Source organism: Berghia stephanieae, chromosome 6 (genome assembly GCF_034508935.2).
Source record: "Berghia stephanieae isolate SIO BIC M18660-M18661 chromosome 6, UCSD_Bste_1.3, whole genome shotgun sequence".
Taxonomy (NCBI): Eukaryota; Metazoa; Mollusca; class Gastropoda; order Nudibranchia; family Aeolidiidae; genus Berghia; species Berghia stephanieae.
The window spans coordinates 40,073,583-40,088,582 of NC_088365.1; the positions used below are offsets into that span (position 1 = coordinate 40,073,583).

Genomic DNA, 15,000 nt, shown 5'->3' on the forward strand with positions numbered 1-15,000 from the left:
CGGTGTATGGGGTGAATTTTTAATTCAGAAAAGTGAGTGGAGCAGGCACTTATGTTGGTAACAACAAGATATGAAGTGAGTAGAAAAGTGCCAGAAGACAATAGAGAATAAACAAATTTTTTTTTTTTTTTTTTTTTTTTCGCGGCGGTGGTGGGGTTTGAACCTGCGACCTTATTGGTACGACAACTCCGCCTGGCAGGTGAGAGCGTGGCTCTACCGTGTGAGCTATCCACGAACACAAAATATTCGTTTCAAACCCAAAGTCATTTCTAGATCCCTCTCTCACCCACTTCTTGAGATCGCCGATTCGTTCACCACCATCGCGAAGTAATTTTGACCAGCAGTTAAGCTTAATAGCCAATATTCTCATCACAAACATATAACATAGAACATGGTGGTGAACGAATCGGCGATCTCAAGAAGTGGGTGAGAGAGGGATCTAGAAATGACTTTGGGTTTGAAACGAATATTTTGTGTTCGTGGATAGCTCACACGGTAGAGCCACGCTCTCACCTGCCAGGCGGAGTTGTCGTACCAATAAGGTCGCAGGTTCAAACCCCACCACCGCCGCGAAAAAAAAAAAAAAAAAAAAAAAAAAAATTTTATTCTCTATTGTCTTCTGGCACTTTTCTACTCACTTCATATCTTGTTGTTACCAACATAAGTGCCTGCTCCACTCACTTTTCTGAATTAAAAATTCACCCCATACACCGGAGCATACTCCATGTCTCAATCGTTTCTATGTTATATGTTTGCGATGAGAATATTGGCTATTAAGCTTAACTGCTGGTCAAAATTACTTCGCGATGGTGGTGAACGAATCGGCGATCTCAAGAAGTGGGTGAGAGAGGGATCTAGAAATGACTTTGGGTTTGAAACGAATATTTTGTGTTCGTGGATAGCTCACACGGTAGAGCCACGCTCTCACCTGCCAGGCGGAGTTGTCGTACCAATAAGGTCGCAGGTTCAAACCCCACCACCGCCGCGAAAAAAAAAAAAAAAAAAAAAAAAAAAAAAAAAAAAATTTTTATTCTCTATTGTCTTCTGGCACTTTTCTACTCACTTCATATCTTGACACTACACAATGTACGCCTACCGTATTTTTGATTGTTAAGACGAAGAAGAATGAGAAGAAGATAACATACTTTTTAAAAATATTTGATAAAATACTATAATACTGTAGTTGAATTTTGAAGCAAAGGAAATTAGACCACACTATTGTTGTCTTGAAATGTGTCTACAGTGGTAGCTAGTGTGGATAGATGCAGAAACAGTACGTTACACAAATCAAATGCATTGTAGGATCCATCTCTGTAGGTCTATTACTATATTTAAGTGATAAATTATTGCACAACTGTGATTGGTAAATTTATAACTGCTGCAAAAATACAACAAAATTTTTTTTTTTTTTAAACGTAGTGTTTTTATACACCTCCGTTGACGGTGTATCTTTTATGCACCTCCGTCAATATGCGCATTCCACCCAATTTCATCAGCGATATTGTGTTTCTGTATTCGGACATGGCAAAAGTTATATTGTGACATATGTAGGATGTTTTTGTTAATAAATTTATACAAAAATAATAATAAACTAAAAAAAAATCGAAATATAGAACCAGAAAATAGAAGTTGCATTGAAGGTAAAATAATGTCTTAGAAAGACCTTATTAAATGTGATGGACAGTTAGGTGGCTTCGTAGCGCAGTGGAAAGTACTGGGTTCGATTCCCATTGTAAACATATATTTTTTTAAAAGTTTACTTTATTGAGAAAGACATGTTTTTTTTTTTTTCAAAAACTTTTTATCGTGTTTAAAAAAATAATTTTCTAAAATTCTTTATTTATTTAAGATCAGTGTTTTTGTGCCATGTCTCTCTTTACCTTTGATTTTTTAAATTATTGAGAATATTCTTTAATTTATTATCATTGTATAAACGTACATCGGTAATCACTAAGCAGCGTGCTAAACTACAATCTAAAATTATTTAAACCTCATGGTCGTATGCAGTAACATTTTCATTAATTAACCATCACCGCCAACGGAGGTGCATAAAAACGGTGCGTTGTAGTTGTAGTAGTATGAACAGTAGTAGTAGTAGTAGTAGTAGTAGTAGTAGTAGTAGTTGTAGTCGTAGTGGTAGTAGTAGTAATAGTAGTAGTAGTAGTAGTAGTAGTAGTAGTAGTAGTAGTAGTAGTAGTAGTAGTAGTAGTAGTAGTAGTAGTAATAGTAGTAGCAGTATTAGTAGTAGTAGTAGCAGCAGTAGTAGTATTAGTAATAGTAATGATAGTAGTGATAGTAGTAGTAGTGGTGGTGGTGGTGGTAGTAGTAGTAGTAGTAGTAGTAGTAGTAGTAGTAGTAGTAGTAGTAGTAGTAGTAGTAGTAGTAGTAGTTTTATAGTAGTAGAAGTAGTAGTAGTAGTAGTAGTAGTAGTAGTAGTAGTAGTAGTAGTAGTAGTAGTAGTAGTAGTAGTAGTAGTAGTAGTCGTAGTAGCAGCAGCAGCAGTAGCTGTAGTGGCAGTTGTTGCAAGTGGAGGTTAGTGGTGGTCAATCCTAGTTTTGAGTCCGCGTGGAGTCAGCGTTCCCAACAACTTGATCAGGTGAGTTTCCCTACGGTTCATATAAAACGCTTGCGTGTCAAAACGACACGTAAAAATAGTACTGTCACGTGATAATTTTTCTCCACGAATCAGCGTGAGACGGTAGACATGGAGGAACCTCCCTGACCCATTTTTAAACCTGCCTGGCCCGTTATAATGAACGCGGACTAACTTTAGTAATTTACTAGTCTAGTAAATGACTAGCTAGTCTTTAGCCCAAGCTTAGTAAGTGTCTAAAAAAAATCGGATTCAATGAGCATTATTTAGTCTCGGACTAGCTGGGCTTTCGCCTAGAAATGGGCGTGGCAAGTCCTGACCTAGCTCTTGACTCTATCGGTTGTTTTGTGCTGCTGTTTGGGTTCTTCTGACGCAAAAGATTTAATCAGCGCCACATCCGCTTTCGTTTTATTTAGATTCTATTTCCTTTTGAAATTCAATGACGAAAATGGAGCTCAACAAGAGAAAAACTATAACTTTTCAAACCCTGAAACTGCAGCCCTCCTGGAAAATACAATTATGTCGAGATTGCAGCACTCCGTGACAGTGCGAAAAAAAGAGAAGTACATATATTTTTTCTTTGTCACTAATGAAATGAAATAAAAATAGGCTATAGCACGGTCACTGACATTGGGCATCTGTAGGCTGTAGGACTGTAGGCTAATACACCACCTCAAACATTTGTCAGTCCATATCTTTGCTTTTATGAGGTCTATTTTCATTATGAAAAGTTCAAAGTGAACAACTAAATGACGCCGATTCAGTGGTGTATTTGGTCTATCATGAAATGAAATAAAAATAGGCTACAGCACGGTCACTGCCTGACACTGGGCATCTGTAGGACTAGACTGTAGGCTAATACACCACCTCAAACATTTGTCAGTCCATATCTTTGCTTTTATGAGGTCTATTTTCATTTTGAAAAATTCAAAGTGAACAACTAAATGACGCCGATTCAGTGGTGTATTTGGTTTATCTTCATGTGAATAAATATTTTATTATTGACTTTTCCAAAATTCCAATAGGTCATTCATTTGTATGTCGTGATCTATTTTTCCTTGATTTCAGCTGTCTCAGCTCTAAACTATACTTTTCTTTCTCAATAAATAATTCATTTTCTGTTTGCAATGTATTACAGAGATGATTTACCACATGTAAAAATTTCAAAGTTGTATCTGAAGCTGTTTCTGAATTATGCTTGATTATGCATTGGGATGCTGTGCTTTCGTCACATTTTTTTCCTATTAAGCTATATAGAGATTTTCCTCCACATAAACGGTCATAACTTTTTAACCAGTTGAGATAGAGCGATACTTTTTTCACTCTAGTTAATGTTTCACTCCCCTTTATTTTTCTACGCTAAATTAATACCCATAGCCACTATTTTGAAAAATTCTTGCAAGTGCCTACTGTAGGTCCCTGTCACTCACAATGTTGCTTTGTATTTGTATACCTCGTGTTTATCTAATTCCTATCTCCCTGCTTTGCTCTCTGATCCACCCTTTTACTACCTACTTGGCAAGAACAGGCAAGGTGGCAACCCGGTCTCGGGTTTCTAAAAAAAAAAAAAAAAAAAATTAATGAAAAAAAAAACAAAAAAAAAACAGGTTGGCATGTTCAATGAAAATTTTAAAGCATCATAATAGCCGACATGGCACCCATAATTTATCAATAAACAATATAAATCGATGTAGTGTAGTGCGGAGGTTAGGCAATAAATTTCACCCTTCCTCTTTGCCCCTACTAAGTCGGGGCTTTGTTGTCTTGTAGTATGACACTTGCATTTGGACCCGTAGGCCCAAGATTCAAGTCCCTCCCAGAGTGGTTCAAAGTCGAGTCATTGGAAAAGGCTCCTTATTGAGTAATTGGCCATTAAAAGTAATGACTCTGTCGGGGAAAAGTTGTGATATTGCGGTGTTGCTATTGGCTTGGAGCCCCTTACAGAGCTTTGAGCATGTTTAGCAGTATACAATCTAGCATCTGTGTCAGTTGCCACAAAAAATGACAAAAGTTTTAAGCTTTCAACTCACTTGAATATTTAGAACAAGTCAACCAGAAAAATTCGAAATGAAGTGGAAGTGAAAATAAACTTCTTTCTAAAAGTAAAAGGTTGTTTTTTTTTTCTTTTTAAAAAAAATTCCCAAGCGGTGTCTTTATTTATAATTTTTTTTTTTTTTCAGTGCAAAAAATAACAGAAAATCGCTAATGCGTCAAAAGTTATAACCGCAACAAACGTAAATGCTAGGATAATGCTCTTTATATATGCTCAATTTTTTTATTTTTTTTGTCTTTTAGAAAATATTTTTAAAAACTAATTATAAATGAAATTCTACCACAACATTATCATATTAAAAAAATTATGAAATTTTGAAAAATTAGGAGACTAATTTAATGCTGTACTGGTTTAGGGCAAGCCGTTTACGGGTTTGGGGCATGAGCATACATATTTGGGGTGAGGGGGTTTGGTATCTATTTTCGGTTTTTAAGCAAGGTTAACTGATAATACCTCATATGTATTTACATCAAACTAACAAAAGATGTCAAATAATTGCAGTTAGAGCTGTTGGAATTTGAGGTATAGAAAAGCATACAGATTTAGGGCGACCTACCCGAGTACATTTGATAAGCAAGAAATAAATCTTCACCCTCTCCAGTCAGACCCTACAAATATTTAATGATAAAATGCCAATTTAAGAGGTATGACTGATAATAATCTACACTCAAAAGCATGACATTTTTTATGCAAATAATTTAAAGGATACAGACTAATTACTGGGTGGGGATCCTGACCTCCCATAGCGGGCAGAGAGGTACATACTGTGTCTTCTATCCCCCTATATCTGTTATCCAACATGCTTTCTGTCTTTGTCTCGGAATGAGATTACTTGGTTTTGTCCTGGCACTGGCCGGAATCCTGGCTGGGAGGGAAACAGTCAAATGCATAGTTATTGTTTTGGGAGATGATATTTTTTTCCTTGTAAATCATCTCTCTGTTATGTATTATTATTTTTATTTTGAATGTATAATGTAGGCATTTGAGTGTGTTCCTCTTTGTTGGATTTTGTGCGTGTGTCTGGATGAGACTTGTAGGTGATTTCAAACTAAGTACATTGGTGGTATGCTCTTGGAATCTACATCTGATCCCTATTTATTCTCAATTCCCCTTTGTCTTACTTTCTCTTGGGTGCTTTAACTGTAATTCTAGAACTTTTTACTATCCCATTTTCTTCCTTTTTACTGGCGCTGATATAACCTAAATGTGTTGCAAGCGCTGTAAAACCCTTAAAAACAAACAAACAAACAAACAGACTAATTATAAAAGTAAAGTTTGCTACAACCATAATAATAAATAAAGATTTTATGGCAACAAAAAGCAATCAATAGAACTGATTCCAGTGCAAAATGAATGTCCTCAACAATCTCATTACATAATCGTTGATTTACATATTTTTTTTCTCCTTTTTCATTTTCAGGTTTGGGAAAAGATCAGAATGAGAATCAATGCGGAATTCTCAAAAACCGTTCGGTGATGGAGCTAAAAAAAAAATTCAAGGACACGAAAAGAATAGTCCAAAGTCATGTTGATTATGTAAAGCAGACTGGAGGGGGAAACCAGGACCCTCTTCAATCTTTACTGAACAAGTACCGGTACTCGTCATTATTGGCGAGTGTAGTAACATTGTTGATGGTATTCAAGGTAAATTTCTGCAATTATAATAGTTCCATACATTGTTCTGTATACAAATGTAAAAGGCTGTCATCTAGGCATTCCATGAATAAAGTAGTAGTAGTAGCATATGGCTACACCTCCAAATTTATTTCGTCAACCCAGCTTCTAAAGTCTTCCTCCACCCTAAGGACGGTTTCATAGCCACCTTCAAGTTAAGTGACTGGACAGTGGAGGACGATGTGATCGCTGGTCTCTGATGCTGCCTGACATGAATACAGATAGTACCTTACAATATTTTAAACAAGTAATTTGTACTATGTATGCATGCATCTTTTGTGATCGTCTAATATTGACATCCTTACAATTGCCTATGCACTGATTCATTTTTCTCTAACATAACTATCCTCTTTTGGTAGTTAAGTCTCAAAAGTATATCACCTCTATTGCATATCTAACAACTGCCTCTGGGACACGTTTCCTCTTGATTTTTTATCAATTTTAAAAACATTAAAAGAATAAATGAAGGCTGAAGTCGAGTATCAAAACAAGATTATTCACATTTAATAATTCAATGGTAGTTAAAATCTTGAAATTTACTTTACACCAGCAATCCTGAAGTAGCTGACAAAATTATATGAATATTTCAAATTTGAAATAAGTGATGGAGCAAGAGCTTTTGTGTCATAAGGGATTGCCATGTATTTTTTATCACAAATCGTCAAAGTGGCATCACGCAACATTGTATTGAAATTCCACTTTGGAGTTGGGTCCTGTAAAGATTTATTTTGTTTCATTTAGTGTTTTATTTAGGGCAAGCCAATGGCACAGCGAGTTATCATGCTTGCATATGAATCAAAGTGTCATGGGTTCAATTCCCAGCAGATTTGTTATTTCTGGGATTCATGGGTCTCAAGATCAGAAGATAAGATTACACTTGGATGCATTTAATGGTTAAAAAAAAAGAGCCAGAGACCCGTAATTATATGATGCAAATTTTACATTAAAAATCAATTGATATCGTATCATATTAAAATTGATATAAATAGAATTAAAATCATTATAATTTCATAACAATTCACCTTTAAAAAAAAACACCACTGTGCTCCTCCTCAGTAAGTTTGTAATGGGTAATCTGGACTTGAAGTGCAACTTGTGAATTCTATACTTCATTTAATTCAAATTTATCAACAATTTTCTTTACAGTAATGGGCACTGAGAGTTTGGTTCCGAATCCCAGTCCAGCCAGAAATATTATTGACATATCTGACTGTAATCTTGGAGATTACACCATAATCAGTAAGCATAATTCTTTTGCTACAAAGTCATTAAATTATCAATAGAATTTCACCCGAAAGACTACAGAAAATTTTTTTTAAATGAGCTTTTGTATATATAGCAATAAACACAAAACGTGCTCAAAGCGCTTTACAAGGGGTCCCTGACCAACAGCAACATTTAGAACGGGACATGACGTCTGTTAGGCGATATTACAATTTTTCGGACAGAGACAACACTGTTAACGGCCAGGTACTCATTTTACACCTGAGTACGGTGAGAGAATGTGAGTAAAGAGTCTTTTCCAAGGACTCAACTATGCGCCGAGCGAGGCTCAGGGCCAGGACCTTCCGATCCGAAAACGAGTGTCATACCACAAGACCACATAGCCACTAACAGTGTATTTAACATTGACAACAGTACTGAAGGTCTGAAAGGAATATCACGGCTAACAAGTTGGTCAAAATGGGGGACATTGAAGTGACAGTGGGACCACGAAGTATAACATAAGTGTGGTTGTGTGATTTTGTTTAATCAACATTCTTTATTTGTTTGTTTTTAATGGTTTTACGGCGCTTGCAACACATTAAGGTCATATCAGTGCCAGTAAAAAGGAAGAAAATGGGATAGCAAAATGTTCTAGAATTATAAATCCTCTTCTGTTTTTAATTGCTTGCGACATATTTAGGTCATTTCAGCACCAGTAAAAAGGATGCAAATGGATAGTCAAGCAATTCTAGATTAACAATTCAAAGCACTAATAAGTAAAACAAAAAGGGAATGGTTCTTATATGGGATGGATGTAGATTCCAAGAGCATGCCATCGGTGGACTTAGTTTGAAGTCACCTAAAAGTGTCGTCCAGGCACAAGCACAGGTCCCCATTAAGAGGAACACACTCAAATGCTTACTTATCACATATTACATATGTAAAAAAAAATACTGGTTCCCCCTTAGAGAAAAATACTCAAACAAAAAGATGATTTACAAGGAAATAAAACAAAAATGCATACTGTTGCTGAGTCCATTGTTTTCTCAAATATATTTATAATACTTTTAAGCACTGACAAACAGTTTATCAGGATTTGTTTAAAAAGTGGGATGTAGTTCTAAAATCATCTTAATTAAATGGCCAGCATTTCATGTTGCTTAAGGAGATAACATTGTTCAAAAGTTTTTATCTTTCCAAATTCTGACTTTGACCTGAAGACTATGTGGGATCAGAGAAGTTTCAAAATGAAATGACGTTTTTGATTTCAGCACCACTTGATTTCATAATGTGGCCAGTTTCATAATTCACAGATATAAACATGTTTTGTTTCAATGCAGTGAAAAAGATGTTCTAAAGATTTTTTTTCCTCCACAGCTTCAACACTAGCCAGACAGATGGATATGAATGAGATTAATGAAATCAGTTTTGTTGATTGCTCTGTGGTGGAGTCAGTAGTTGTAGTAGATGATTTGTCAAATCACTTTCAAGAGGAGACAACAGAAACTCTTCCCCATACACCAGAGGAGTGGAATGCCTCAGATGGCATCAGCCAAAGATTACGACAAGCTGGCCCCAAGAGGAGATGACAGATCACTGACAATCCATTAGTGGATCAATGGCTGCAGTCGGAAATACTCCATTATAAAAAAAAACCAACTCCATGGGTGAACAAAATACCATAAAAATTGAATACATGAAATTTAAGATGAGGCATCTTAATTATGACACTACTTATAATTAAATTACTCTTTTTATATGTTTTGATATTATAGCTGTCATCTGCACTTTTTGCCAAATTGGGACCTAAAATTTGCCCAAAAAACCCCCAAAATTTGCCAAGAAATTTGCCAAAAAGACCAAAATTTGCCAAAAAATTTGCCGAGGAGAACTAAGCGTTTCAGTAAAAATTAACACGCAATACAGAAAAAAACAATTTATAAAAGACAATTTATTACATTCAAGGAGGCTACATTTATTAATTTACACAATGTAAAGCGATTTATGCGCCCAAACTTTTAGACAATCACACACACACACACACAAACAAACGTACACTTTCAGTCAGACTCATCAAAGGCCTAGTTTTCTTTTACTACTCAAAAAAAGAGGCATCGATAAACTTATTGTAGTAAAGGAAAACTAGTCCATTGATGTTGTTTTCTGTGAGTCTACGTCTTCTGGAAGACAAGACAAGATTGTAAAGAGAAAAACTTCGCTCAGCATCAGCTGACGAGCATGTTGAGAAGGCATACCGGGACGCCAATGCAGCGAGAGCTAGAACATAATCTGCCACAGACTTCCAAAATAGGGTCAGATGTATAATTCCAGTATCAGACTCTTTCACAGCACTGGGCCCCAGTTTCTCAATATACCTCGTGAACTCATGCTGAGGAATATCACAAAAATTGGGAATTGCAGTGTATGCAGATACACTGCGAGCATGAGATCATTATCCGTAGAGAGTAGCTTCCCTTGGTTTGGGCCCAGGCAAAGCTGCAACATTTCTCAAGTTTCGCACTTTCTTTTTTGTTATTTTGTTTTCGCTTCTTTTTTTTTCCCAAAATTTGCCACGCGATTTGCCAATTTTCCCAAAATTTGCCACGATTTGCCAATTTTGGGAAATTTGCGGATCGCCCTGATTTGCGGCCGCAAAAAATGCAGATGACAGTTATAGGAAATTAATTCATGTATGAAAATCACAGCTGGGAGCGTTCACAAATGACATCATCATTTAGTTTCTATCCATGACCCAATTGGTTTCTAATGTCTTGAATTTGAATATTAATTCAATCACATGTATTTTGAGTCAATTTTTAAAATGGTTTAAAGCAATCCATGGAGACATGTTGCAATACATTTGTCCATAGTGTAGAAAAAATTGGCCTCATAGTATCTTAGAAAATCGCAGTTAAAACCTGTCTTATGAATTGCCTTAAAACCATTTTTTTAAAATGGTTCTTGAGATTTTCTAATTGTTATTTAGAGGGGTTTTAGTCCTGTATTTATCTCAATCTGTACTTTTGATAGAGCTGATATGTTTTTGTTAAAATTTACTTAAAATCGCATGCATGCAGTGTTTAAGGCCTTTTTTTACTACAATCACTCCATTGTTCCTTATGTTATTGGTAGAACAAATCCTTTGGAATAAATACAGATTGTTATTTTGGCCTATTGTCACAAACTTGTACAGTGGCATGGCGATTTAAGACCCTTATCACAAATGTAACTTGGGACTATCCTGGGCTTTGGCTAAGCGGCTGGTATAATGATTTATACAAAAGGTCTTACAATATGTAATTGTCTTATGACAATAGGGCAGTTAAAATTTGATTGCTCAACTCAGGATTTTAATGACCTTAACCCTATTCCACTCCCAATTTTCATAGTCCTATTCATACCCCATGGGGTGGATTTACACCCCTATTCCAATGATAAGAAAAAATGTGAGTTACCCTATTCTTTTCCATTGGGGTGGTTTTACACCCCTAGTCAAATGGTAAGAAAAAAGCTTTTTACCCTATTCTTATCCAATGGGGTGGTTTTGCACCCCTAAGTTAATATATAGGAAAATATGAAAAGAACTATTATTATTATTGCTTTTATTATTATTATTGTTATTATTATTATTATTATTATTATTATTATTATTCATGCCACCAGTTTTTACCATAATTAGTGCAAAGAATAGAGATACTAAAATAGAGTTTTGTTTCACAGCTTGTTCTATTTTTATTTTTTACATTTTCCACACCATGACTCTGATCCAACTTTTTCATTCCTTCCCCTTCCTGTTTGTCACATGTTCCTTTTACAATAATTACAACACGGAGCAGATGTTCCTATCTCCCTGTTCCTAAGGTTGTTCTATTTTGTTTTGAATATTAATTTGATTCATTCATTACGATAAAATCAAAACGAAGTGAAAATGGCGGCGGATGCAAATAGGAATGTTTTTCAAGCATTTCAAGGGCCCTCAACAACTGATGAAAACAGTTCAGACTTTATTGATCTCCAGCTAGTTCATCTTTCAGATCCATCACTCTTAGAAAGAAGTTTCAACTCTACATCAGGTAAGTCCCTTATTCTGAATCTATTCTTGTTTGTTTTGTTTTGTTAGGGTTAACCTCTCTTTCAACTACTATAGGTCACATAAAGATACTGCACTACTTTGACAATTATTTCTGCGAATCAGACTCAGACATGCAGTGTAGCACAAATCTTAGCCAGTAAGTGTTGACAGACACCAGGCCAGCCAGCCGTATCACTTTCCTATAATATGCCACGTCTGGCAGGGAGCTGATAAAATAACTGTGTGTCTTTGGTTTGAGAAGCTTATCTACTGTACAATTTTGAGCATATAGGGTCACGTAAAGCACTTCTAGTATAGGGTCTACTCTGGATTCACTTCCGGAAAGATGTATTTTAATCAACGAACATGTAGTCGGTAAATCCAATTCTAATATATATTGAGAAATTCATGTATAGTAAGTATGCAAACAGAACACCCTGTTCTTTCAATTACTGTATCATATTTTCCATTTATTTACATCATTCTCTACAGATGTGTGCCGCGAAGACCTTGCTGATCTCAATTATGAATCTTCCCTCATTTATGATCCCAATGTAGCATATTCAAGTCATTCAAATGCACCAAGCTTACAGAATATGGAGCGGCATTGCAGCAGACCCTGTGGCCAGAGCAATGAAGCGTTTTCTGAACCTAACAAATGCTCTAAGGTTTGACGACAGGACTACTCGAACAGTCAGAAGGGCCAGGGATGTTTTTGCGCCAATCAGGGATCTTTTTGATACCATCAACAATCAACTTTCTAAGATATATACTCCAGACATGAACCTTACACTTACAGTGGATGAGCAATTAATCCCATGGAGGGGGAGAGTCAAGTTTCTTCAATATTTACCAAGCAAACCGGATAAGTATGGATTGAAAATATTCTGGATATGTGATTCTAAGACTGCTTATCCACTGAAAGCAATTCCCTATCTTGGAAAATATGGAGAAAGGAGGACAAATTTAGGAAGAGAAACTGTCAAGGAATTAGCTATGCCATATTGCAAAAGTGGTAGAAAGATGTACTTTTGATATTTTTTTTCACGGACAAAGAGCTTTTGTTATGGCTCAGAAAGCAAGGATTGACAGGAGTTGGGACAGTTCGTAGAGACAAACGTTTTCTTCCTGAGAAATTTAAATATGGCAAGGATTTGAAAAAATCAGAATCAAGCTTTGCTTTCACCTTTGATTTGTCTTTAGTCAGCCATAAATCAAACCACAAGAAAAATGTAATTGTTTTGAGTTCAATGCACAATTCTAAGGATGTTGATGACGGGCCCAAAAGAAAACCTGAAATGGTGAAGTACTATAATCAAACAAAAGGTGGAGTTGATACATTTGACCAGATGTGTCACAGTCTGACAACCACAAGAAAGTGCCAAAGGTGGCCAATGGTGATTTTTTACAACCTGTTGGACACGGTAGGAATTTCATCTCAAATAATTTATAGGAAATTTTTTCCACAAAGCGCTCTCGCACAGGAAAAGAGAATGGCAGAGTTTCAGGAGGACTTGGCAAGATGCCGATTGCAGGATCATCTATCTCGCAGATTAGCAAAGCTGAGGAAGCCTAACATTATGTTAGAACTCTCAATCCAGCATGTTTGTGAAGTATGGAAAATCACAAGACCAAACCATGCTGAACAAATGAGACAAACTGCTAGTGGTACACCATCAAACAAGCGAAAAGGAGAGCAGGGGAGATGCTGGGGCAGCCCAAGGTTTGTTTTTGTTTTTAAGGGTTTTACGGCGCTTGCAACACATTTAGGTTATATCAGCGCCAGTAAAAAGGAAGAAAATGGGATAGTAAAAAGGTTCTAGAATTACAATTGAAGCATCCAAGAGAAAGTAAGACATAGGGGAACTGGGAACAAATACGGATCAGATGAAGATTCCAAGAGCATACCACCAATGTACTTTGTTTGAGATCACCTATAAGTCTCATCCGGACACAAGAACAAAATCCAACAAAGAGGAACACACTCAAATGCTTACATTATACATTAAAAAATAACAAATATACTAATACATAACAGAGAGATGATTTACAAGGAAAAAAATATCATCTCCCAAAACAATAACTATGCATTTGACTGTTTCCCTCCCAGCCAGGACCCCGACTAGGGCCAGGAAAAAAAACTAAGTAATCTCATTCCAAGACAAAGACAGAAAGCATGTTGGAAAACAGATATAAGGGGATAGAAGACACAGTATGTACCCCCCTGCCCACTATGGGAGGTCAGGATCCCCACCCAGGGCAGCCCAAGGAAGAAGGACCGGAAATTTAGAACTTCAAGCAGTTCATGTGGCAGATGTTTGTAAAGAGCACTCACTTCTCGTATGCAAGTCCTGTTGAAAGTGATAACAGGAGATAATGGGAGGCAGAGAGTTGAGAGAGGATGACAAACTGATAGACAGACAAAAAGAAATATTTTGGACCCTGGACCCTGGTAGACCAAAGGAAGGGAGGGGGAGGGGATTGCCATGTTGCTCGATGTTACATTCTTCACTATTCTCGTCATTCAAAGTCTTTTCTGACTGGTAAGTTTGCTTTGTTATCAAAGTTATGAACGTTAATACTGTTATAATGCCTTTTTAAAGTTATTATGTTATTACATTTGACTTGATATTTTTGTTGTTACCCTATTAAATTTTGATTTTGAAACTCATTTCTTCCAGATGGTTACGAGAAGAAATAAATTTAATTCATGTTTCATGTTTTTAAAAAATTAACTGATATGCGTGTAATATATCATACATATCAAAAATTAAAATAAAATAGTTGCCACAGTGTTATATTTCACTTGTTCTAAAGATAAAATTTAATTTCAATAAAATTCACTTGGTTTTTTAAAAATAAAACTCATTATGGTCTCAGTTTTACTTATTGTGTTATTGTTTTTCTATTTCATGTGTGTTTTGTATATACATGTATATAATACTATCAAAATAGGTGAATGAAATCCTTGTCTGTTTATTGCTTGTTTATATAGGTATTTGATTTAGTTGCTCATGTTTTCTCTATACATAGGATGGGGTGTAAAACCACCCCATAGGATTGAAATAGGAATGTTCCATTTTTCTCTCTTTATTGTCATGGGGTGGTTTTACACCCCATCGGATATGAATAGGGTATCTGACATTTTATACCTATATAACCCAAAATATATTATACTGATATAAATGATACTTTGTGGTCACCATTATCATATAACAATTAGCGATTACATAAAATTTCAACTTTCTAGCTCAAAAAATAAAAAAGTTATTGGTGAAAAACATAGGGCTGGGGTGTAAAACCACCCCATGGAGTGGAATAGGGTTAAAAAAAGAAAATTTTAATGCCCCTTTGTTTTCTGTTTGATAACCGACTCAGGCATGAGAATTCTTGTTCAGTTTT

At 35.8% G+C, this 15,000-nt stretch overlaps 1 protein-coding gene across 2 annotated transcripts; it reads left to right on the forward strand.

Annotated features, from left to right (window-relative positions):
* Positions 1-3,040: 3,040 nt before the first annotated feature.
* LOC144975024 (uncharacterized) lies at positions 3,041-11,089 on the forward strand. 2 transcript variants are annotated; one of them, XM_078918668.1, is made up of 4 exons: positions 3,041-3,156; positions 6,067-6,290; positions 7,467-7,559; positions 8,904-11,089. In XM_078918668.1, the coding sequence occupies exons 3-4, from the start codon at positions 7,469-7,471 to the stop codon at positions 9,113-9,115; spliced, it is 303 nt and encodes a 100-aa protein (XP_078774794.1). In that variant the 5' UTR covers positions 3,041-3,156; positions 6,067-6,290; positions 7,467-7,468; the 3' UTR covers positions 9,116-11,089. The 2 variants fall into 2 exon arrangements, with proteins under 2 accessions (XP_078774794.1, XP_078774795.1); XM_078918669.1 differs by lacking the exons at positions 3,041-3,156; positions 6,067-6,290 and having other exon boundaries at positions 7,395-7,559.
* Positions 11,090-15,000: the final 3,911 nt, after the last annotated feature.